Source organism: Nomascus leucogenys, chromosome 20 (assembly GCF_006542625.1).
Source record: "Nomascus leucogenys isolate Asia chromosome 20, Asia_NLE_v1, whole genome shotgun sequence".
Lineage (NCBI taxonomy): Eukaryota > Metazoa > Chordata > Mammalia > Primates > Hylobatidae > Nomascus > Nomascus leucogenys.
Window position 1 is genome coordinate 46080543 of NC_044400.1, and position 25952 is coordinate 46106494.

General features: G+C 43.9%; 1 protein-coding gene across 11 annotated transcripts in view; it reads right to left on the minus strand.

Moving 5' to 3' along the window:
* Positions 1-792: 792 nt before the first annotated feature.
* Positions 793-25952, minus strand: part of RHOH (ras homolog family member H) — a 56443-nt gene continuing 31283 nt past the window's right edge. For 4 of the 11 annotated variants that reach the window (XM_004091647.3, XM_003258609.3, XM_004091645.3 and 1 more), the window contains 2 exons: positions 4909-5031; positions 3001-4586 (listed from right to left, as the gene is read on the minus strand). In XM_004091647.3, coding sequence (XP_004091695.1) covers positions 3803-4378 — 576 coding nt within the window. In that variant the 5' untranslated portion in view covers positions 4379-4586; positions 4909-5031 and the 3' untranslated portion in view covers positions 3001-3802. Of the gene's footprint in view, positions 4587-4896; positions 5032-12043; positions 12226-25952 lie in introns of all 11 variants that reach the window. The other 7 variants (XM_004091648.3, XM_003258608.3, XM_003258607.3 and 4 more) reach the window with 5 other exon arrangements.

A 25952-nucleotide genomic window follows, 5' to 3' on the forward strand; every position in this document is an offset into this window, starting at 1 on the left:
TTAAAATACAGGCTACTTGACTGACAGGGGTGGGGCTGCAAGCTACATGAGGTCGGATGTGGCAAAGCCATTCAGTCAAGCTGCTCTGGGAGGAAGTGGGGCAGAGTGGTTTTGAGCAGAGCTTTGGAGTCACACAGACCCACTTGAGACTCCTGGGGCAGCCACTCACCTGCTGCATGGGCTTGGCCTTGTCGCATCAACATGCTGAGCCTCAGTTTCCTCATGTAAGATGGCACTCAGTATAATGTGGGCCCTACACACATGGCAAAAGAATGCTTCACACGGTGGCCGGCATGGCATATCTGAAGCACTGAACAAACTTAATCAGGATGCTTCTAGCTTTCTTGTCACTCACCGCACTGGATTCTGCTGCCCAGTTAACTAGTCAGTGTAAAGTAAGACAGAATAGAATTGCTATGGATGGAATGTTTGTGTCCCCACAAATCTCGAAATGTTGAGGCCTAATCCCCAGTGTGATGGTATTTGAAGGTGAGGACTTTGGGAGGTATTAGATCATGAGGGTTGAGCCCTCATGAATGGGATTAGTGTCCTTAGAAGAAGAAACACCAGAAAGATGATCTCTTGCTCTACCATGTGAGAACACAGCAATAAGACAGCTGTTGCAAACCAGGCAGAGGGGTCTCACCAGAACCCAATCATGCTGTCCCTGGCCTTGGACTTTCCAGCCTCCAGAGCTGTGAGAGAGAAATTTCTGTTATTGAAGCCCCCTAGTCTATGGTTTTCCACTATAGCAGCCCAGGCTGATAGAGATAAGAATGAATTACCGGACCATGAAAATTAACTCTTTAATGTCATCAAGAACATATTTAATGCTGCTACTTGGAATAGTTAAGAATCGATATGCAATAGTCTACAAAAAGGTACCACAAATTTTGAAATATAAGAAACCTGTGTCTGCATCTAGGCAGGCAAAAGTAAGTATGTGCTCATGTAGAACACACAACACATGGATTCTACCCATATGACCTATTTTTCTTCTTATCCCTGCAAGGCTGGTGAGGGTCTGCTTCCTTTCTATAACCACTGTGTGGCACAGAAGCCCAATTACTGTCTTTCTCTCTATTTCAGTTCAACACAACTTTAGCTCCATTGCCTTCCCTGTGCTGAGCCCTGGGGACACTGAGGAGACCCGGAGGCAGTGCTACCTTCAAGAACAGCAGTCTAGCAGGTAGACAGACACTTATTGGCTCCATTTCTGCCAGATTCCACCACTGGAAAGGGTTTACACATAGATTCCTGGTCTCAGGTGTGAGGGTTCCCAGAGGGAGCTGTTAAGCTTGGCTCCTGCCAACAGGTGGAGGTCTCACCTGTGTGTCCTTGCCCAGGTGACAGCAAAGCCATTTGAGTGTGCCCTCTCTGGCCTTCCCTTCGTGCTCTGCTGCCACGGTGGAAACACCTCCTCTTCCCTCACTTAGGATCGTGTACAGTGGCCCTTCCCACTTTCAGATACCCACCCCCATCTCTCTTCAACAAGAGAGAAAGAAAAGCCTGGGGGACAGCCCACTGCAGTGAATAGAAATTCCTTCCCACTGACATGTTAAATACCTCTCACCGCAAAGGCTGGCCCTGAACACCTGCATTCGTGATTTAAGACTCTGTGTGTTGAGGGAGAAGAAGAGAATCCCAGGGATATCAGAGGATATGAGATCCCTTCCCCTCCCCTGCCCGGTCATCTTTCAAGCCCCCTACCCTGAGCTGAGAACTAGAGACAGGGGCTCTCCAATCAAGGGAGGCGGGTGACTTAGAGGTGAGTACAAGCCACGGCCTGCAGAGCTGAGAAGTCTGGGTGAAGGCAGCTGTGTCAGCCCCAGGGAACCGAGGCAATCCTCCCGCCAGAGACCAAGACCCCGGTCCCAGGCCTTTTACTGGCTGTGGATAGGAAGAGAGAGAGAAGGAGAAAGCAACGTGTGAATGAGCACACATTTGATTTTTGATACTGATTATAGCTATAAGGAATTGACCACACAAGGGAACAGAGAAACTGGTTTGGCTATGTCAACATAATTCTAATCAAAGTCATTTATGCCAGCCGCCTTACCTTTTGTGTGTAATAGTCACGTTACCCCATAACAGTGATGTACCTTCATAAAGGTGGTTCAGAGTATTTCTAAGTTTTGATTAGGGCAGTAATTGATTGATCTATCTAGGTGCCAGCCTTTGCAATTTCTTTCTTTCTTTCTTTCTTTTTTTATTTGAGATGCAGCTCCCTCTGTTGCCCAGGCTGGAGTGCAGTGGCGCGATCTCAGCTCACTGCAACCTCCGCCTCCCGGGTTCAGGCAATTCTTCTGCCTCAGCCTCTTGAGTAGCTAGAACTACAGGCATGTGCCACCACACCCAGCTAATTTTTGTATATTTAGAAGAGACGGGGTTTCACCATGTTGGCCAGGCTGGTCTTGGTCTCCTGACCTCGTGATCCACCATCTCAGCCTACCAAAGTGCTGGGATTATAGGCGTGAGCCACCGTGCCCTGCCCAACCCAGCCTTTGCAATTCTACCTTAAGTTATGTAGTCCTCTATTCTCAACTTTAACAGATGAGCAACACCATTGCTTTTAAACTATTCGATAGAATGGGGTTTGGGCTGTGTGTGTGAGAGCAGGTTGTGTGCAAGTATGTGTGTGTCTATTTATTCAGTATTTCCCCTGATAACTTTCTGTAATCTGAGCAGTTGCTATATATTCTTCTTTTTCCTGTGCTTGGAATTTGATTTTTCTTTTTTGAAGGCTGTGAATTCTACCTTTTTTCCCTTACATACGCATATATATGTAGATACCCTCCCAATAATCCTAATTAGACCCTACAATTCATAAATTATGTTGCCACAACAGCTCAATTTAGGCAAATTTATAACAAATTTGTGAAATTAACAGAACTTTGAGCCCCCTGTCTTTCACAGGACCTGCAGTCGCCTGGAAGCCACCCTACCAGAAGTGAAAGTGACACTCTCTCGCTTCTGTTCCAAGTTCTGTTGCCCTTGCTTGGAGCAGTCTGATTCTCTACCTGAAAGACGGTGTTTCAATCAGTCTTGGTGAATGAGAGGAGAATATTTAGTGCATAACTGGAGTTCAGTGAAAGACAATATAGTAAATAAATGAATGATGTTTTATCATTTCAGAAAAACATAGTGATAACTTTAAAATCATTAGGCAGTATTAGGATATCTTATGGAACTGTATTTTATATCCAACTCTGAATAACAGGTAGGTAGAAAACAAATTGCAAAGATTCATTTATGGTCATTTTTAAATTTGATTACCCATTTAAATCCAGCAGCCAAGTGGTTTCAACAGACTTTCTACTTGAGGTGAAAATAATAACACTACAAACATATGGCAAAGCTTCGTATGAGCATTTCACTCACAGAGGAGTTTATGTTTTCGAGGATGTAGGAAAAGATTTTCCAAGTGTGAAAACTAAATATATACAAAAGCAATACATTTTGTTATTAGTTAAATAAAATGCATCTTTAAATATGGAATTCTTTGAAAAACTCACTTCATCGTCCAAAATTATGGAGACTATTTCACTTTTTTAATCAAAGATGGAATATTCATTACAGCTCCCCAAGGGATTTTCTAACTGGCCCGGGCAAGGAGTTCACTTGTAGAGTGTAGTTAGTGAAAGCATCCAGTGGCCAAGCCTCATCAATAACTGTATCCAAAAGGAGATGCTGCTTGGGGTGTACCCAGAGAAAACACCAAGCTTTCCTGGCTTCCCGGCCCTCCCTCTCCCCATTAGTCTTTGGGGCGCATACATAAGTGTTGTGTGAAGTCTCTTGGGGTTTAGAAGATCTTGCACTCATTGATGGAGAAGAGCCTCCTTCTGTTTCGTCTCCTGGCCTGGTTGACGGCAGTTCGGACGGCGCACTCAAACACCTGCTGTACTCCCCGGTTGCTGAGGGCTGAGCACTCCAGGTAGCCCTTGGCTCTGACATCCTGGGCCAGTTTCTTCCCTTCCATGGCGTTGATGCAGGAGGCCCTATGGGGCCCCATCTCCCGCTGGTCAGTCTGGGTGGCCACCACCAGCACAGGGGTACAGGGCAAGTTGCTCCTGATTTCACCAATCCACTTGTTCTTCAAGTTCAGGAATGAGTTATGGTTGGCCACAGAGTAGCACATCAGCACCACGTCTGCCTGCTGGTAGGACAGGGGCCGGATGCTTCTGAAGGCGTCATTGCCGGCTGTGTCCCAGAGGCCCAGGCTGATCTGGATGCCATCCATGAAGACGTCCACCCCCGTGTTCTCGTACACTGTGGGCTTGTAGGCCTCCGGGAAGGTCTCAGAGGTGAAGCGCACCAACAGAGAGGTTTTCCCCACAGCAGAGTCGCCCACCAACACACACTTGATGGAACTCAGCATCTTCCCAGCCTGCTGTCCTACTCGCAAGTCCAGAATCCCAGGGAAAAGAGCCCTCAGTGGGCAGCTGCTGCACACGCCATTCAGCAAGGGAATGCAAGCCAGATAGGTCTGTGTCCTCAGGACCTCTGACGGCGATTTGCAGAATGTTACTTCTCCCTGCCCATCCAAGCACCGTCTCCTTTGAAAACCTCCAAAGCCTAGTCTTCAACTGGAACAGAAAGAGAAGGGGGAAAATGAAGTCTTTCTTTCTTGCCTTTTTTGAAGACAAGGGGCTTCCTCATTGGCAAACTGATTAAATGTGGGGCAATCTCAGTGTAGCCATCCAACCCCACTTGTGCAATCCACTCTTCCCCTCACAGGGAGAGCTTAGATCTGTCTTCCCCCAACACACACACACACACACCACACACACACACACAAATGCCTCCCGGTCAAGAAGCAGAAGCTGACTTTATCTGTAAAATCACTCAAGCGCTAAAAAACACAAGCAACTGCTCTGACTGCAACATGAAAAAGACCTCAGTAGCAACCTGGTGTGTGAAGGAGATGTTTCCAAACAGCTCGCTGTCGGCTTCTACTCCAAGAAGTGGCAAAGGCCCCTGAGAACGTTCTCCACGGCTTCAGTTTCTGATGGATCTAGCCACCTTGACAAACTGCAAGAAACAAGAATGTTATGAGCGACAGATACTATATGCATTTCTTTTTGTTTATTGACTAATCACACAGTCCTTGGTTTATAGGAATACGTGTTGTAATAGGGGAAAAGAAATTACTAGAACTCTAAAAATTTGCTGTGGTTTTTCCCTTGAGGTTTTTCCAAAAACTGGTAAGAGATGCAACAGACTGGCCTTAGAGTTATCTGCGTCTGAAATCAGGCACTGTCACCTACACATGGCTTTGAGTACACTGCTTGAACTCCACGCCTCAGCTTACACATCTGCAAGATTGTGATAAATTTAGGAACCACTTCTCAGAGATGCTGTGGGGATTAAGTTATTTCTTTCTTTTAACATTTTTGGTGGCCATCTGTGTATCCCGAACTCCGCTAGGCCCCTGGTTAAACAAAATGACTTGCTTGAAAGCAACCATATTCAGTGCCTGTCACTTAAACAGGACTGCATAAATGGGACAATCTGAATTTCATGAAAGGCCAAATAAATTCTCATTCAGTGCAGTGGGAAAGCTCCAGGGAATGAGCTCCGCCTTAGAGACAGTGTCGTGTCTGCTGCGGCACAATATCACAAGGCCAGCCCAGCTCCAGATGAAGGAAAAGTCTTTCAGACCAAAATTCAGAGTGAAGGTTATTACTGCAACCTGGGCTTGTAACCTCCCCTCCTTGGCGATCTTCCTGACATGTGTCGTGCAGGGCAATACAAAGCAAACCTACACGTCTGATTTAAAACATAATTTTTAAGTCACTTCTCTAAATCCTGGCATTCCTTTCCAAAACATTTTTTTTTTTCTTTTTCTTTTTCTTTTTTCTGAGACAGGATCTCACTCTGTCGCCCAGGCTGGAGTGCAGTGGTGTCATCACAGCTCACTGCAGCCTGGACCTCCTGGGCTCAAGAGATCCTCCCACCTCAGCCTCTCGAGTAGCTGGGACTACATGTGTGTGCCACCACACCGGGCTAATTTCTTGCTTTTTTTGTAGAGACACAGTCTCACTATGTTGCCCAGGCTAGTCATGAACTCCTGGCCTCAGGGATCCTCCTGCCTCAGGCTCCCAAAGTGTTGGGATTACAGGCATGAGCCACCGTGCCCGGCTGCCAAGACATTTTTATCCTCGTCAACCCACCGTCTCTGTTGTTTAATTATACCTAATAGCCTTTGCAAATGAGTTAGCCAAATAAATAATTCACATGATACTCACATATTCATGTTTTTAAACACATGTAAGCCAGGTGACCTTGGCCAAATTACTTAACCTCTCTGAACCTTGGTTTTCTCATAAAAATGAAAATAAGAAAAGGACTTTCCTCATGTGATCATTGTAAGGACTCAGAATGTGAAGAGTCTCATTTAGCACAAAACCTGGCATCTGGGAATTATAGGAAGGCGTCAAGTTATCCATTTCACTACTATCTGAAATGCCAAATACTGAATGTCCATAGCGGAGGGACCACTTTGCCAAATGTTTACCTGGACTCTTTCTCCAGACTCACACCAGGTTACTGTCACACACCATGGTCATGGACTCCATTTGAGACTACATCTTTGAGGAGGGACTCCTTGAGGGCTCCATAGGCTTTAGTTAAACTTTAGATCCTTAGACCAAGAGGCAACTTAAATATATGCATTTGTGACTTAGTCCAGAGCCAAGACCTCTTAAGACATGTCTACGTTTTATTTTTTAATTTAATTTAATTATTTATTTTTTATAAATAGAGTTGGGGGTCTCATTATATTGCTCAGGCTGGTCTCAAACTCCTGAGCTCAAGCGATCTTCCCACCTCAGCCTCCCAAGTAGCTAGGACTACGAGCACTCACCACCATGATCGGCTAATTTTGTTTAGTTTGTGTAGATACAAGGTCTCACTATGTTGCTGAGGCTGGTCCCGAACTCCTGGGCTCAAGTGATCTTCTCGCCTCAGCCTCCCAAAGTGTTGGAATTACAGGCATGAGTCACCACACCCAGACCTTTTGGTTATTTAAATAAACTTTCCAATAAACTGACTGAGCTAAAGCCGAGATCGATCCACCGCACTCCAGCCTGGGCAACAGAGCAAAACTCCATTTCAAAAAAATAAAATTAAAATAAATAAATAAATAAATGCCTGAAGTGTGTACATTTTTCCTAATTCTGGCCCTGCTACACTAGGGTCAAATAAAACTTAAGGCCAGGTGTGGTAGCTCATGTCTGTAATCCCAGCACTTTGGGAGGCTGAGGTGGGAAGATCACTTGAGCTCAGGAGTTTGAGACCAGCCTGAGTATCTGCAAAAGGAAATTTATAAGGCATAATTGTTAAGGTCGTGGGCTTCAAAGTCAGGTAGATCTGGCATTGAATCTGAGCTGCCCAACCGACTACCTGTGTGACGAACTTGGAAGATTTTCTTAACCTCCTTAAGCCTCAGTTTCCTCCTCTGTAAAATCAATGTAACAATATTATATCTGCATCACAGGTTGTTGAGAGTATTAAGTGTGCTTACAGCTTAGAGTGCAAAATTCTTTTTTTTTTTTTTTTCTTGAGATGGAGTCTCACTCTGTCGCTCAGGCTGGAGTGCAGTGGTGTGATCTTGGCTCACTGCAACCTCCACCTCCCGGGTTCAAGTGATTCTCCTGCCTCAGCCTCCCGAGTAGCTGGGATTACAGGCGCCACCACCATGCCTGGCTAATTTTTGTATTTTTAATGGAGACGGGGTTTCACCATGTTGGCCAGACTGCTCTCAGACTCCTGGGCTCAAGTGACCTGCCCGCTTCAGCCTCCCAAAGTGCGGGGATTACAGGCATGAGCCACTGCACCCAGCCTAGAGTGCAAAATTCTTAGCAGGTGCATAATATAAACATACTGTATGTACATAGTAAACACAGAGTAAGTAGTCCCTATTAATAACATTCTCAAATAACAAGTACTAAATATAATGATAAACAGTTATTAACTCTACGTAGGGAATTTAAAGTAGCACAAAAGAGGTTTCTCCAGCAGAGTGTTCTGTGTGCCTCACACCCAGACATGGCTACAAAAAGAGAAAGAAAGAGAGAGACTCCTGTCTAAGCTTTGCTACCTAGAGAGTCAGAAAGGAGAAAAAGTCTGTGTTCAATCAAGTGACCCTCATGTGCCAGCCAGTTCTGACCCCAAGTGACCCATCAAGTCAGCTTTCAGGGCCTCAGTTTCCCAAACTGTAAAGTAGTTTCTGATAGTTTTATTAAAACTGAAGCCAGAGTAGGAACATTTATTACCTGCTGCAGTGAATACAGAAACATAAACCACTGCATTATTGTGCGGCAGTAAAGATGGATGACAAGCCTTAAGGAGAGGAGGAGCCTTGGCAGATGCCTAAATATGGAGCTGTGGGAGGAGGGGAGGTAGGGGAGGAGCTGCGGTCCAAGGCAGAGCCATACCCTATATGGACATGACATATAATCTTCAGAATGGGTCACATGTGTCCAGGAGTGAGCCGCCGCGGGTTACATCATCAGCATGTGAGTCTGATGGGCTTGATTTCAGCGGAATTCCTCCTAAAGAAATTCTCCCTAAAAGGGCTTCTGGGTGAAAAAAGTGAGTCTTCCGTGGTATTTCCCAAGTGGCTAACTGGCAAGATTGGCCCAGGTATGTCTCTTCGTACGGAAGAGTTACGAGAGCATCATGGGTGACGACACTGAGTGGCCCTCCAGGCCGTTCTTCTCGGGCCTTGAATCAGATAGAATTAATGAGCCTTCACCTCCAGAGCCTCCGGGGTCTCCATAATTTGATGCTCTTGCCCTTTTTCCTCTTTCTACCATTGTCATAGAAAAGGGTCCCTCAACAGGCCTCCAGGCTTCACACGCACAGAGACAGAGGAGGGAAGGGAGGCTTCACGTTGCAAAAGCAACAGAGTTGGGCCCTTCTGCCCACTCTGGCAAAGAGACCAAGACAGACACAAGTGAGGGATTAGGGGAAGAGACATCCTAACCCATTTCCTCCTCCGGAGAACTGAGGGCTGTTCAGTAGGAAATCCTGGTTTCCTTTTGGCCTCAATTCTAACGGCCGTGCCAACAGACACCCATTCTCCACCTGACGCCCTCTGCAGGCTCGCTCCGTGCCATCCTATTAGCTGGGAAGACCTGCTCTTCACTCAGCCCCCAACTCCCACTCCTTCTGGAAAGCCTTCCTTGACCACCAGCGCTCCCCAGCCCCTGCCAGATCAGATGCCCCCTGCTGTGTTCCCAAAATACTTCTATGTACATTTGACATGGAAACCACCACTCTGCTGAAATGGCTCGTCTTCTCATTTGTAAAATGGAATCAGATTTGCCCTGCCCTCTTCACTGGGAGCGCATACGGATCAGGTGGAAATGATAACAATACAGAAATAATTTCCGTTTGTACTTTTACAATACTCTGTACATTTGGGAATGCTCTCTTGTTGGTTTTGCAAGAAAGTCTTTTTAGAACAATACATCATTATATAGAGCTAAAGTGAAATTATGACTATTATTAACCAATTGTTATTACCGCAGATTTGAAGTTAGCTGGGCTTTGGTGGAGGTGGCTTACTTCAAAATGCTGATGGGATCCTCAGCTGTCTTTTTTAAAAAATATGAGTCCATCGCCAGTTGGGGATGGCCTATCAATTACAGGGAATACATCTAAATGTCATCCTCCTCAAGGAGCTTTGGACAAAGGACTTGTGCTGGTAGCAGCTGATTCATTCACTAAGGAAATTGATTCCACCATGAATCTAACGCAATTAAATGGCCAGGAAGTCACCACACTCCTCAGCAACCCATCTCTGGCCAGCACCTTCAATAGCCCCTTCATAGCCTAGCAGGGACATCACAGCAAAAGCAGGCCTTTCTCAGGATGGGTGAGCCATGGGGGCTCCCCAACTGGGAAGTGGGGCTGAGTGCTTTGTTTTTTTTTTTTTTTTTTTTTGAGATGGAGTCTCGCTCTGTCCCCCAGGCTTGTATGCAGTGGCACGATATTGGCTCACTGCCGCCTCTGCCTCCCAGGTTCAAGTGATTCTCCTGCCTCAGTCTCCTGAGTAGCTGGGATTACAGGCATCCATCACCATGACCAGCTATTTTTTTGTATTTTTAGTAGAGAAGGGGTTTTGCCATGTTGGCCAGGATGGTCTTGAACGCCTGACCTCAGGTGATCCACCCACCTCGGCCTCCCAAAGTGCTGGGATTACAGGCGTGAGCCACCGTGCCCAGCCAGTGCTTTGTTCTTGTGGGGAAAGGGAAGCAATTCCAAAAACCTTAAGCAACTTTAGAAAAAAAAGGTGTAACCATCTCTAAACTTTTTCACTCCAAAATCTTACCAGTTTTCACTATCTAACAAATAGACACTTGTATATATCTTCTAAATATTTTTCAGATTTAAGCTTTTTAAAATTTCAACATTGTCTACACACTTGCTAGATTTCAGCTAAATAGATTTCCACGGTTTCAACAATTCCTAACTGCAAAGCTATTCCTCATTGTCTTTGGGTTAGTTCCGTATTTCACCATAATTAGCTATATATATGTACATAAGTGTATGTGTAGAGATGTAACTTTATATATGTAAGGTATAGGTAAGTTACTTTTTTTTTTTTGAAATGGAGTCTCACTCTGTCGCCAGGCTGGAGTGCAGTGGCGCGATCTCGGCTCACTGCAACCTCCACTTCCCGGGTTCAAGCAATTGTCCTGCCTCAGTCTCCCAAGTAGCTGGGGCTACAGGAGCACACCACCATGCTCAGCTAATTTTTGTATTTTTTTAGTTGAGACAGGGTTTCACCATGTTGGCCAGGATGGTCTCCATCTCTTGACCTCGTGATCCGCCCGCCTCAGCCTCCCAAAGTGCTGGGATTACAGGCATGAGCCACCGCAGCTGACCAGTAAGTTACTTTTATGTGGGATGATTTTCTTGGGAATGTATGTATCCACAAGTGTGGCATTACTGGGTCAGTGGGTCATTTTGTGACTTGATTTTACATTTATTGAACATCTTCCAAGTACTATACTGAGTACTTTGCACATATTATTTATTAATTGTTTTATTCATGTCCTTTAAAAAAGGCATTTACTTCGGGTGTCCTGTGTGGCAGGCACTGTAACAGGTTCTGAGGAAATAATCATGAACAAGAGATGCTATATTTTAGAGATTATCATGTCACAATCACAGAGGCTTCAAGAGGTTGGCAATCTTGCCCACAGTCACACAGCAAGGAATGGCAGAGGCAAAGTTAGACCCAACTAGAGTCTGAGTTCAAAGCATTGGCAGCTCCAAGTGTCACCAACACACACTGTAATTCCCATCAGCCTTCTCCAAGACATCTCAAACAAAGTTGTTTTCTATGCAAATCCAGTTTGAAGACATTTTTCCTAGCCACCCGTTTTTTTTGTTGTTTTTTTTTTTCATTTTTTTTTTCTTTAAGACAGGACCTTACTCTGTCTGCCAGGCTGGAGTGCAGTGGCACAATCACAGCTCACTGCAGCCTGGACCTCCCGGGTTCAAACAATCCTCCTGCCTCACATTCCTGAAGAGCTGGGACTACAGTTGAGTGTCACCATGACCAGCTAATTATTTTTATTTTTTATTTTTGTATAAACAAGGGTCTCACTATGTTGCCCAAGCTGGTCTCCAACTCCTGGGTTCAAGCAATCCTCTTGCCTCAGCCTCCCAAAGTGCTGGGATTACAGGCGTGAGCTACTGCTCCAGGTTGTACCTAGCTCTTCAGACCAGGTCTTTACTCCTATTCTCTTCCTACAAATAAACCAGTTCTTGCTTTTTTCCTTTTTTTTTTCTTTTGAGATGAAGTTTCGCTCTTTTCGCCCAGGCTGGAATGCAATGGCACGATCTCAGCTCACTGCAATCTCCACCTCCCGGGTTCAAGTGATTCTCCTGCCTCAGCCTCCCGAGTAGCTGGGATTACAAGGTGCATGCCACCAAGCCCGGCTAATTTTGTAATTTTAGTAGAGATGGAGTTTCACCATGTTGGCCAGGCTGGTCTCAAACTCCTGACCTCAGGTGATCCGCCCACCTTGGCCTCCCAAAGTGCTGGGATTACAGGCGTGAGTCACCATGCCCGGCCCAGTTCTTGATGTTTTAAAGGACATCTGTTGCTTCCTGATCTGGATGCTGGTTCCACAAGTATGTGCAGTTTGTGAAAATCCACCAAGCTGTATACCCACGTGGTGTTCACTTTCCTGTATGTAGATAAAACTTCAATAAAAAGCATTTTTAAAAATAAGGTTACCACCTTTGCGGTGAACATCTTCTCAAGTGGCATTTTAAGTTTTACTTGCAAGAGTTTATTTCACCAATCTGAATCCTATCTTAATAATTCCCCCTACTGTGTTGCTAATTGCTACAAATAATCACTAGATTTTCTCTCAAAACCACAAAAAGAAATCATTTTTAAGTCAGTGTACTTTCATACATAGATCATCTCTGTTTGAAACAGATTTTGTTCTGAAAGTTTGTTTGCAAGATGCTGGTTTGCTTGGCCAGGCACAGTGGCTCATGCTTGTAATCCCAGTGCTTTGGGAGGCTGATGTGGAAGGACCACCTGAGGCCAGGAGTTCAATGCCAGCCTGGGCAACATAGCAAGACCCTGTTTCTACAAAAAAAAAAAAAAAAAGATGCTGGTTTGCAGCTTTTAACATAAGTTCACCAGAATAAAAAATGTTAAGCAGCATTTATATTCCTAAGCCTGAAGCATATTAAACCCCTTTATAGTTGAATTAAAACAAAACATCGCCAAGTCCTGAAGCCCTTTTATTGTTTCAACGTATTAAGCTCTGAAGCCTCTCTCAGCCGTGTGTCCTGCCCTCTGATCCCCAACCACACCGGGACCGTGGTCCCCTTCCCCTCCTCTGGTCCAGCAACTCTGCCCTGACTGGTCTCTTCCACTCCCAGGAGCACAATCAAGGAATCGTTGCCTGAGGTCTAGAGTTCTTAGTCTGGTTCAATTTCAGAGTCAAATACAAGACTAGCCAGCTAGGTAACTGCCCAGAGCACCCTTAGAACCTCATCTCAAAACTAAAGTGATGGGGAAATGCATTTCCTACTTCTTTTCTCAAAATAGTTGGAATAGCCTGAAAAACTGCTTGGAGTTGAGGGTGCAACCCCAAGAGGTGCGCTCAGGGAAGGACACGTGGTCTCTGAACTTCTTTTAGGGAATGTGGATCTTGTTTACCAAAGGACTCGTGTTTTCTCAATTGGGTATCCATAGTTGGGGCCTGAGCTGAACTATTCTAGGAAAAAGAGAGCAAAAAGGCAAATCATGCCTATCTAATCATTCTATAATGTCACGATGCTATAAAGTAAGGTTGTCAAACTATGGCCCATGCATGGCTGAATCCAGCCCGCCACCTGGTTTTGTAGGGCCATAAGTTGAGAATGGTTTTTACATTATTTATTATTTTATTTTATTTTACTTTATTTTGAGAGGGAGTCTCACTCTGTCGCCCAGGCTGGAGGGCAGTGGCATGATCCTGGCTCACTGCAACCTCTGCCTCCCAAGTTCAAGCGATTCTCCTGCCTCAGCCTCCCAAGTAGCTGGGATTACAGGTGGTTTTTACATTTTTTAATGGTTGAAAAAAATCCAGAGGAGGAAAATATTTTATGACATGTGAAAATTATATGAAATTCAAGTTTCAGGTCTCACAAATAGCATTTTATTGGAACACGGTCATGCCCATTCATTGACATGTTGCCTATGACTGCTTTCTTGCTGCAACATAAAGTTGCAACCAAGCCTAAAATATTTTCAATTTGGTCTTTACACAGAAAAGTTTGCCAACCCCTACTAGACAGTAAGGTAGTTCAGAGTAAGAAGGGGCATGTAGACCTGGGGTCAGGCAGGGTTAGATTTGGCTCCAATGTCTGCCACTTAAATCCGTAACCTTGGGGCAGTTACTTAACCTCTCTGAGCTTCGGTTCCTTTGACAACAAAGTCAACTATGCACAGTGTCTACAGCACGGACTCTGGAACCACACTGCCTTTCAGCCCCACTGGCCATGTGATCTCAAAAAGGTCACTTAACTTCTCTAAGCCCCTCTTCCCTAATTGTAAATAGGCAATAATAATGGTACCTACCTGGTGTGAGTTGGTTGATGGTATTATTTTTAATAATAAAAATAAAAATAAAATAATGGTACCTACCTTACAGAGTGGTTGTACAGAATTAAATGGGTAGTGCATGTAAACCACATTGAATAGTGCCTGGCACAGAGTGAGTACCGTAGAAGTACTTACCATTATTATCATTTACCTTGAGGGGTTGTCGTAAGATGGTTCTGAGCTAGTGTATGTCATGAGCCTAAAACAGTGCCTGGAACAAAACAGGCACTAGCAAATAGTAGCTGCTATGATGATGATGATATGAACCAGTGCTACAGACACACAGGAGAGGGAGCATTAATTCTCGAGATGGGAGAAAGGAGTGGTGATTTGGGAGCCCTGCATTTAAAAGGTGACAGATGATCTGTAGGACGAGTAAGATTTTGATAAGCAAAACAGAAGAAAGGCTTTGGGGGTGGGGAAAAGCATGTGCAAAGGCCCAGGGGCATGAAAATACATGTTTGATTTGGGGAAGTAGAAGAAGTTCAGGGAGGTTGCACTGTGGGCTGCTCAGTGGGGAGCAGGAAGTGGCCGGTGGAGGGATTATGGGAGATGAGCCTGTGATTTAATACAATCCAAGGTTGCCTTCTGCTCATCAGCAGCCACAGCACACTATTAGCTCCAGCTGACTCCAATTAAAATCGGTTAACAGCCAATTAAAATCCCTGAGTCTTTGGCACATAAAACTGTTACTAGCCAGGCACAGTGGCTCCTGCCTATAATCTCAGCACTTTGGGAATCCAAGGCAGGAGGATCACCTGAACCCAGGAGTTCAAGACCAGCCTGGGCAACATGATGAGACCCCCCCCCCCCCGCCGCCCCGCCCTGCCTCACCACCAAGTCTACATTAAAAAAAAAAAAAAGAAAAAATTAGCCAGGCATGGTGGAGCATGCCTGTAGTCCCAGCTACTTGGGAGGCTGAGGCAGGAGGATTACTTGAGCCCAGGAAGCTGAAGCTGCAGTAAGCCATTATCACGCCACTGCACTCCAGCCTGGGCAACAAAGCCAGACCCCGTCTCAAAAAATAAAAAAACTGTTACCAATCCATTCTCTTTTAACTTAAATGTTACTAACCTCTTTGAGCACCTACTCTGTGTCAGGCATCGAAGCCAAGTTAAAAAAGACACAGTTTCTGCCTTCAAAGAACTTACAGTCTAGTGGCAACACCAGACATAAACTTCAGCAAGTATCTGAGGGAGGAACAAATAAAGTGCCAACAAAGGGAAAAAGCTGCTACCTGCAACTAGCAGGAATCAAGGAAGGCTTTTTGGAGGCCATGATATTAGAACATGACCCTTAAAACCACTGAGCTTGAGATGCACAGAGAAGAAAGAGAAACATGAGCAATGAAGGAAAAACCTAGGGCACCTAGAAGGGTGAGAGGCAGCTCAGTTGGGCTAAAAGGCAGAGCCCAGAATGGGAGATCAAGCTGGGCTGTAGGAAGCTCATTCTTGTGGCAAGTTAGGCTGGATTGCAGGTGGGAAAGACCAAAGAGGCAAGTGGGAGGCTCCTGCCGTTGGGATCAAGAACGGCTTTATCCAGAGCAGATGCTGTGAGACAAGAAAGAGGGAGAGAGGCCCCAGCAACATCCACGAGGTGGAACTGACACGCAGGCCTGAAACAAGGTGACTCTGAGGCTGTAGGCCTGGGGGCCTGGGAGAAGCTGCTGGCAAATACAGGCAGCACCAGAGGAGACAGACAGATCTGTGAGATCCATGAAGAGGTGAGTGTTTCCCACGGGGTGGCCTGCTGAAGAGACAGAGCGCTTTCAGGAGAGCCACCAGGCTGCCGCCCTATGACAAGGCTATCATTTACTGAATGAAGGGGAAGAGAAGTGGGCAGCCCGGTTCGTCTTCCTCTCCCATGAGCTTTGACATGAAATCTTTAGCTAGAAACATGTTCTTTTCTATGTTATGTATAGCCAAAAAAAATTCACCTAAGAATAGGTGGGTCTTGCACAAACCAGTTTGCTCCTATATTGAAATCCATTAACATAACAGCGTACAAGTCTATTCACGGACACAGGAAAAGGCCTCCTAAGCTAAATGGGTGGAAAGCAGGTTTCAAAGAGGCCTGTACAGGAGATTCCAGAGCTGTGAAAACGTCTAGAGTGGTGCCCACTGGCTTGTCTCTGGGTCCTGGGGTTGTATGTGATTCCCATTTTCTTCTCCTTGCTTAGGTGCATTTAAAAATGTGTGCACGATACACATGTGCTATTTGTGCAGTTTTGAAGAAGTGCTTCCTGTATGTTGTTTTGTCTTTTTAATGTGGGCTCAGAAGGGAACAAAAAGGCTGGGCTGGTCCCTTGAAGCTACAGAAAATTTCTGTGAATCCCTATCAGTGACTGTGAAAATTTTTCTAGGTCTACACTGCGGAACTCGTTTACAATTCCTAGAAGCACTAACTCCAACTTTCGATTCCCTTTTAAAGGTCTGTTTCACTCTCTCCTCCTTGCAAAGGAGATGAGCAAAGCTGAATAGTTCTGCCTCCTGAATCACAGCTGTTCATAGCTAGCCTCAGCCCCAAGCCACCTCTTCTTTCTTCTTACTCGTAAGAGTTAAAAGTCCAGGCTGAGAGCCAGGCACGGTGGCTCATGTCTGTAATCCCAGCACTTTGGGAGGCTAAGGGGGGTGGATCACTTTTAGTAGAGATGGGGTTTCGCCATGCTGCGGCTAGTCTCGAACATGGCGAAACCCCATCTTTACTAAAAACACACACACAAAATTAGCTGGGCCTGGTGGCCTGTGCCTGTAATCCCAGCTATTCGGGAGGCTGGGGCAGGAAAATCACTTGAACCTGGGAGGCGGAGGCTGCAGTGAGCTGAGATCACACTGCTGCACTCCAGCCTGGACAAGAGGGAGGCTTGGACTCAAAAAAGTCCAGGCCGGGTGCTGTGACTCACGCCTGTAATCACAGCACTCTGGGAGGCCAAGGCAGGCGGATCACTTGAGGTCAGGAATTCTAGACCAGCCTGGCCAACATGGCGAAACCCCGTTTCTACTAAAAACACAAAAATTAGCCCGTCATGGTGGCTGATAATCCCAGCTACTCAGGAGGCTGTGGCAGGAGAATCGCTTGAACCTAGGAGGCAGAGGTTGCAGTGAGGGGGGATCGTGCCACTGCACTCCAGCCTGGATGGCAGAATGAGATTCCGTCTCAAAAAAGAAGTCCTTTTTATATTCTTTTAGATATTCAAATAAATTTGAATATGGCCTGGGTATTAGATGACATTTAAGAACTATTGCTAATTTTGTTAGGTGATAACTGTATTGTCAGGCCCTTATTTATCAATCAATTTGTCAATTATATTTTAAGGCCCTTATCTGATAGAGATGTTGATGTATTGATAGGGAAAATAAATAAGATGTCAGGGATTTATTTTATATTATTCCAGAAAACAAGTAAAAACAATGGACAAAATAAGATTGGAAAAGTGTTAAGAACTATTGAGGTTGAGTGGTGGGTACACAGGGGTATATTAACCTATTCTCTCCTCTTTGGTATAGCTTCAAAACTTTTCGTGTTAAAAGTTTTAAAGGGTGGGGGTTTTTGTTTTCTTTCTTTTTTTTTGAGATGGCATTTCACTCTTGTTGCCCAGGCTGGAGTGCAATGGCGAGATCTCGGCTCACTGCAACCTCTACCCCCCAGGTTCAAGCGATTCTCCTGCCTCAGCCTCCCGAGTAGCTGGGACTACAGGCATGCGCCACCATGCCAGCTAATTTTGTATTTTTAGTAGAGACGGGGTTTCTCCATGTTGGTCAGGCTGGTCTCAAACTCCCGACCTCAGGTGATCCACCCTCCTCAGCCTCCCAAAGTGTTGGGATTACAGGTGTGAGCCACTGCGCCAGGTCCCAAGCTGTAGTTTTATTCTTACTCTCTGGTTATAGAGAAAATGCAGAAAAGCATCACCAAAAGAGAAAAGTATACTTTACGCTATAGTGACTTTTTCAAGTATTTGAAGGCATGTTCATGGAAGTGGCAAAAGGATGACAGCACAGAGGCTTAGAGCCTGCCTCCTGGTGGAGGGATATGGAAGAGGAAAGCCACAGTCCTGGGTAAGGATTCCCAGACAAGTTAGGGAAGAAAACCTTGCACTTCAATACAGACTCTACCTGCAACTCAGTAAGACATCACTATCTATTCCTGGGAAGTAAGGGCCATCTCTAGAACATATTCCAACCAAAGGAGGCCCCTGAGATGACCCAAACTCAACTTTCTAACTGGTATCATTACCTTCACTAACTTCCCTTGGCCCTCACTGGGTAGAATTCTGCAGAATTAGCTCTTTGCAAAAGAACAAACGTCATAATGAAAATACCTTAAAAAGAAAAGAAACTCAAGAGTGAAAACGCATTACCCACACGAAACCAGATGAGAAGTCAAAGTAACTCTGAGAGTGAGGAAGACCCTCTGCCCTGGGGGTTCTTGTTGTCTTAAAAGGTGAGGGGGCTTTGGAGGTTTCTATCTTAGTATTTTGTGTTTTCCCCTTAGACGTAAACATAGCCTTTGTCTGTGAAAATATGAAATCTGCCTGATGTCTGGATAGACCTCCACCAAGTCCAAGATACTTCCCAGCTGTAAAGCGCCATCTCTGACCAAGAAAACCATCACATCTCAGGGTTTCCCCCATCCCCAACCCTGGAACCACCAACCACCACCACCATCCAACACACATATTCAAGCCATTGGTGGTGGACAGCATTTCCTGCTTTTGCTTGCTGGTCCAAACAGATTGAAGATGACCTCCCTATTCTGTCTAACTTCTCTCCTCATTTTTTCCAGACCATTTCTATATATCCTATTTTCTGATTATAAAAGTAGTACATACACGTTATAGAACATTTCAAAAACACTGATCCAAAGAAGACAAAAATCAGTTACCACCTGGAACCAAAAGCTGTAAAATATTAGCGTACATTTTTCTGGGTTTTTTTGTTCAGTGCATCATTTTTTTCCAAAACTAAGAATACCATACTTCATATGCGGTTTGGCATCTTGTTTTTCTTAATTTAACATTTAGGTCTTAATTTAACATTCTATGTCAAGATTCTTGACATAGAAAATGACTGCATAAAATTTCATTATGTAAATATAGCATCATTTATTTAACCAATTGCCTACTGTTGGATAGTTTAATAATTCCTCATTTTCACTATGACAACATTGAGTGAATATTTTTAATATAAATATATGATTATTTCTTTAGGATAAATAGATATGAGAGCAACTGCTGGAACAGAAGAGATAAAAAATTGAACCAATTTATATTCCATGTATGGGCCTATCATTGCATCGCTCGATATATCAACCCTCACTGGGTATAATATGTGCAAGTTTGGTTTGTTTTCATTGCATTTCATTTACAACTGGTGAAGATTAAAATTTGCTCATCTGTTTTTTGACAACATACATTTTTTCTTTTGTAAGTCATCGGTTTTACCTACTTTTCCAGCAAGACGGTCATTGTTTCTTAATGACTTTTAAAATCCTTTTAGAGATTAAGGATATTAATCTTTTCTGATTAAATGTGTTGCAAATATATATATATATACACACACACACACACACACACACATATATATAGTGCCCAGGTATTCTGGGAATTCCCCAAATTCCTGGTACTCCCCCCTTCACTGAGCAAGCCCTAAACAGAATGTAAAGTAGCATGTTCCCTGCTGTGGAAAAAAAACGCAGCATGCTGAGATGCCTGAAAGGTCATCTAATTCAACATACTCATCTCCCCCATGAGGAAACCAAGGACTTGAGAGAAGTGGTTAAGCTGCTGGGCGCCCACACGAGGCCCAGAAACTGAACCAGCTGAGTCAGCACACTTTCCATCTACACAGGATTTTTTCAGATACACATTATGTCTACACTGTATAGCCCATACTTAATTTCCTTAATATTTTAAGCACAGTGCTCATATAGCTAGATAGGTATGCCAAATTATTCACACAGTAGCAACCTTTATTTCTTTGCCTTTTTCCCAGAGAAAGATTTTATTGTGTACTGATGGCTTTTTACTCAAAAGGTAGCTCTCAGTGTTTTTTGTTTGTTTGTTTTTGTTTTCGTTTTTTGTTTGCTTGTTTTCAGACAGAGTCTCACTGTCACCCAGGCTGGAGTGCAGTGGCAAGATCGGCTCACTGCAACCTCCACCTCTCAGGTTCAAGTGATTCTCGTGTCTCAGCCTCCCAAGTAGCTGGAATTACAGGCATGCACCATCACACCCAAATAATTTTTGTATTTTTAGTAGAAACGGGATTTTGCCATGTTGGCCAGGCTGGTCTCGAACTCCTGACCTCAAGTGATCCACCTGCCTTGGCCTCCCAAAGTGCTGAGATCACAGGCGTGAGCCACCACATCCAGCCACAGCTCCCAGTTTTAATATAAAAATACTTTTTAAACATCTATTCCCTTTCTCATCCACTTCCTTCAAGATGGATCATCTCTCTTTAGGAGAAATCATTAAGCTTTCCAGCATTCTCTAGAAGTAGGATAAACCCTTAACTTGCAGATTGCTTAAGCTATAAAAGAAGTCAAGGCATTTAATAATTTGTTCTAGATATGCAGCCCAGAGCACTGGAAGGAGCGAGGTGATTTAGTTTTAGTTTCAATGTGTAAGACTGCTGATACGCAATCGTCTGCAAAGGGCCCATGTTGTGGAGTTGACAGTCACGGTTAGATTTTTTTTTTCTTTTCCTTTTTTTTTTTTTTTTTGAGATGGAGTTTCACTCTTGTTACCCAAGCTGGAGTGCAATGGCATGATCTCGGCTCACCACAAACTCCACCTCCTGGGTTCAAGCGATTCTCCTGCCTCAGCCTCCCAAGTAGCTGGGATAACAGGCATGCGCCACTACGCCCAGCTAATTTTGTATTTTTAGTAGAGATGGGGTCTCTCCATGTTGGTCAGGCTGGTCTTGAACTCCCGACCTCAGGTGATCTGCCCGCCTCAGCCTCCCAAAGTGCTGGGATTACAGGCATGAGCCACCGCGCCCAGCCAGTCACGGTTAGATTTTCATCTCCCTTGCTGAGCAGCAGTATAACCTTGGGCAAGTCACGTAACTACAACCGCAAAATGTGAATTAATCATGCATCGTTTGTAGGATTTTTTTAAAGGCAACTGAAAAGAATCTATCTCCCATGCCTAGATGAATGCCTGGCCCTTAGCAGATAAGGATAACAATAAACACTCAAATTTGCCAGACGCTGTTTTAAGTGCTTTATAAAAATTACCTCCTTTAATCATTACAACAAGACTGCATGTGGTCAATATTATTTTTGTCTCATTTTACGGCTGGGGGAACTAGGGCACAGAGAAGTAAAGTACCTTGCCCAAGATGACAAGCTAGTGAGAAGAGACGCTGGCAGTCCAGCCTCTGAGCCCATTCGTAGGTCTCTACCTCCCCTCTCCCTACCTCTGTCTTAGTGGGAGCCTGCCTACCCTTCAAACCTTGATGAAACTAAACAATCCTAAAACAATGGCAGAGGGCGAGGAAGAAAGGCTGGAAATACATTTTTCTGCTGGTGGGTGATTTCCTTCCTACTACAAGCCTGATTTCTCACAGCATTTTAAAGATTCTTCCTCAATCAGACACTCTCACACACCACTTGATGAGCACAAGACCACCATCTTTGTAGAGGGCACTTGAACAGAATCCAGCGGCGTCCTTAGTGTATTTGACACCCACAACTGATCATCTATCAACCTCTCTCCTCTAGGTGACAAAATTATTTTCCCAGTAATGTGTAAGAATCAGGAACAGACTTTTTATCTTTTATTCCTTCTTTAGCTTTAAAACGAACAAGTTACTTTTTTTTTTTTAATTGAACTTTAAAAAAATCATTCAGGTCAGCTGTACTGGCCGACATCTATAATCCCAGAACTTTGGAAGGCTGAGGCAGGAGGATTGCTGAAGGCCAGGAGTTTGAGACCAGCCTGGGAAACATAGCAAGATTAGCCAGGTGTGGTGGTGCATGCCTGTAATACCAGCTACTTGGGAGGCTGAGACATGAGAATCACTTGAATCTGGGAGGTGGAGGTTGCACTGAGCCGATTTCGCCAGTGCACTCCAGCCTAGGTGACAAAGTGAGACTCTGTCTGAAAACAAACAAACAAAAAACAAAAACGAACAAACATCTCTACCAAAAAGTTTTTTTAATTAGTTGGGCATGGTAGCATGTACCTGTAGCCTTAGCTACTCAGGAGGCTGAGACAGGGAATGGCTTGAGCCCAGGAGATCAAGGCTGCAGTGAGCCATGATCACAACACTGCACTCCAGCCTGGGTGACAAAGTGAGACCCTGTCTCTAAACAATAATAACAATAATTCAGTAAAATATTTCATGTATGAATTAAAATTTGCACTTACCAATCAGAATTAATTATACTTTGTAGTTTGCATTCTCCTTTGTTGTTTTAAATTTAAATACAAAACTCTGAAAGAATAACGGAATTGAGGTAACTCGAGTTCTGTTCCGGGGTTTTTACAATCACTGTGCTATCACTGTTTATGTCTAATCTGCAGCTTAAACTCAGAACTATGCTGTGCCGTAGGAGCTGAAGATGCAACTTGGCCCCAAAGCTCTAGTGAAAACTGTACACACCATTAAGAACTTACTCTGACTTTATCACTGCCAGCGCATGGTGATAATAGAAAACAGACCCACACTGGTTTTATTACTGTTTTAAAATTCTATATAAATGATATACCCCCTTACTTCCTGTACTTAGGGGGGACCCCTTGCACCACTCCATCCTTTAAGTCCTTGCCAGTATCTATTAAACTTTTAAATGCGGAGACCTTTTAATCCAGCAATTCCAATTCTTTCAACACGTTGTACTGATGTGTCTACACAAGTAGTCAAGATATGCAAGAATTTCCATTGCTACATTATTCATAACAGCAAAAAAAGAACTGGAAAGATCTGAAAGGTCCATTAAGAAGCAGGGGTTAAATTAATTATGCCATATCCATTCTGTAGAATCCACTCAGCTTTAGAAGGAATTAGGTCAGCCTGTTCGTATTGCCCAGGAAGGGTATGATATACAGACATACCTCAGAGATATCGCAGGTTCAGTTCCAGACCACTGCAATAAAGTGAATCTTGCAATAAAGTGAGTCACACAATTTTTTTTTGTTTCCTAGTGCACATAAAAGTTATGTTGGCCAGGCGCAGTGGCTCACGCCTGTAATCCCAGCACTGTGAAAGGCCGAGGCAGGCAGATCACCTGAGGTCGAGAGTTCAAGACCAGCCTGACCAACATGGAGAAACCCTGTCTCTACTAAAAATACGAAATTAGCCAGGCATGGTGGCACATGCCTGTAATCCCAGCTACTTGGGAGACTGAGGCAGGAGAACTGCTTGAACCCAGGAGGCAGAAGTTGCAGTGAGCCAAGATCGCGCCATTGCACTCCAGCCTGGGCAACAAGAGTGAAACTCCGTCTCAAAAAAAAAAAAACAAGTTATGTTTACACTATACATGATGTCTAAAAGTATACGTGGCTTAATTTAAAAATATTTTATTGCTTAAAAATGCTAACAATACAGCCTGGGCAACACAGTGGGACTCTGTCTAGATAAAAAACTTTTTAAATTAGCCAGGTGTGGTAGTGCACACTTGTAATCCCAGCTACTCAGGAGGCTGAGGTGGGAGGATCACTTGACTCTGGGAGGCCACAGTGAGCTATGATTGCACCACTGCACTCCAGCCTGGGCAACAGAGCAAGACTCTCTCTAAAAAAAAAAAAAAGCTAACAATCATCTGAGCCTTCAGCAAGTCCTAATCTTTTTGCCTCAACGTTGATGGCTGCCAATTGATCAGGGTAGTGGTTGCTGCAGGATGGAGTGGCTGTGGCTATTTCTTAAAATAAGACAACAATGAAGTTTGCCACACTAATTGATTCTTCCTTTCATGAAAGATTTCTCTGTAGCATGAAATGCATTTTATCCACAGCAGAACTTCTTGCAAATTAGAGCTAATCCTCTCAAACCCTGCCACTGCTTTATCAATTAAGTTTATGTAATATTCTAAATCTTTTGTTGCCATTTCAACAGTTTTCACAGTATATTCACCAGAAGTAGATTCCGTCTCAAGAAATTACTTTCTTGGCTCATCTGTAAGAAGCAACTCCTCATACATTAAATTTTAACATGAGATTACAGACATTCAGTCCCATCTTCGGCCTCCGCTTCTAATTCTAGCTCTCTTGCTCCTTCTACCACATCTGCAGTTACTTCCTCCACTAGCATCTTAAATCCCTCAAGTCATTCATGAGGCTTGGAATCAACTTCTTCCAAACTCCAGTTAATGTTGATATTTTGACCTTCTCCCATGAATCACAAATGTTCTGAATGGCATCTAAAATGGTAGATCCTTTCAGAAGATTTTAAATTTACTTTGCCTAGATCCATCAAAGGAATCACTATCTATGGCAGCTATAGCCTTACAAAATGTATTTTTAAATAATATTTGAAAGTTGAAATGACTCCTTGATCCATGGGTTGCAGAATAGATATTGTGTTAACAGGCATGAAAACAGCATTAATCTCCTTGTACATCTCCATCAGAGCTCTTGGGTGACTAGGTGCATTGTCCATGAGCTGTAATATTTTGAAAGGAATCTTTTTCCCGAGCAATAGGTCTCAACAGTGGGCTTCAATTATTCAGTAGACATTGCTGTAAATAGATGTGCTGTCATTCAGGCTTTAGTTGTTCCATTTATAGAGCACAGGCAGAGTAGATTTAGCATAATTCTTAAGGCCCTAGGATCTGTTGGAATGGTAAATGAGCACTGGCTTCGTCATAAAGCAACCAGCTGCATTAGCCCCTAACAAGACAGTCAGCCTGTTCTTTGAAGCTTCAAAGCCAAGTACTGACCTCTCACTAGCTGTGAAAGTCCTAGATGGCATCTTCTTCCAATAGAAGGCCGTTTTGTTTCCATTGAAAATTGTATTGTATACTGTAGCCACCTTCATCAATGACCTTAGCTAGATCTTCTGGATAACTTGCTGTAGTGTATTCATCAGAACCTGCTGCTTCTCTTTACACTTTAGTGTTATGGAGATGGATTCTTTCCTTAAACCTAGTGAACCAACTTCTGCTGTCTTCATACTTTTCTTCTGCAGCTTCCTCACCTCTCTCAACCTTCATAGAATTGAAGCAAGTTAGGGCCTTGTTCTGGATTAGTCTTTGGCTTAAAGAAATTGTATAGCTGGTTTGATCTTCTACCCAGACCACTAAAGCTTTGTCCAAGCAATAAGGCTGTTTCACTTCCTTATCATTCATGTGTTCCCAGGAGTTGAACTTTTCATTTCCTTCAATAAATTTTCCTTTGCATTGACAACCTGGCTAACTGGCATGAGAGACCTAGTTTTCGGCCGCTCTCAGCTTTCAACATGCCTTCCTCATTAAACTTAATGATTTCTAGCTTTTGATTTAAAGTGAGAGACACATGACTCTTCCTTTCACTTAAACACTGAGAGGCCATTATAGGTTTATTAACTGGCCTAATTTCAATATCGTTATGTCTCAGAGAATAGGGAGGCCCAAAGGGAGGAAGAGAGGTGGGGGAACGGCCGGAGCAGTCAGAACACATATAACATTTATCCATTAAGTTTGCTATCTTATATGGGCATGATTCATCGTGCCCCAAAACAATTGCAATAGTAACATCAAAGATCACTGATCACAGATGACCATAACAGATACAATAATAATGAAAATGTTTGAATTATTTTGAGAATTACCAAAATGTGACAGACATGAAGTGAGCATATGCTGTTGGGAAAATGGTGCTGATAGACTTACTCAACACAGAGTTGCC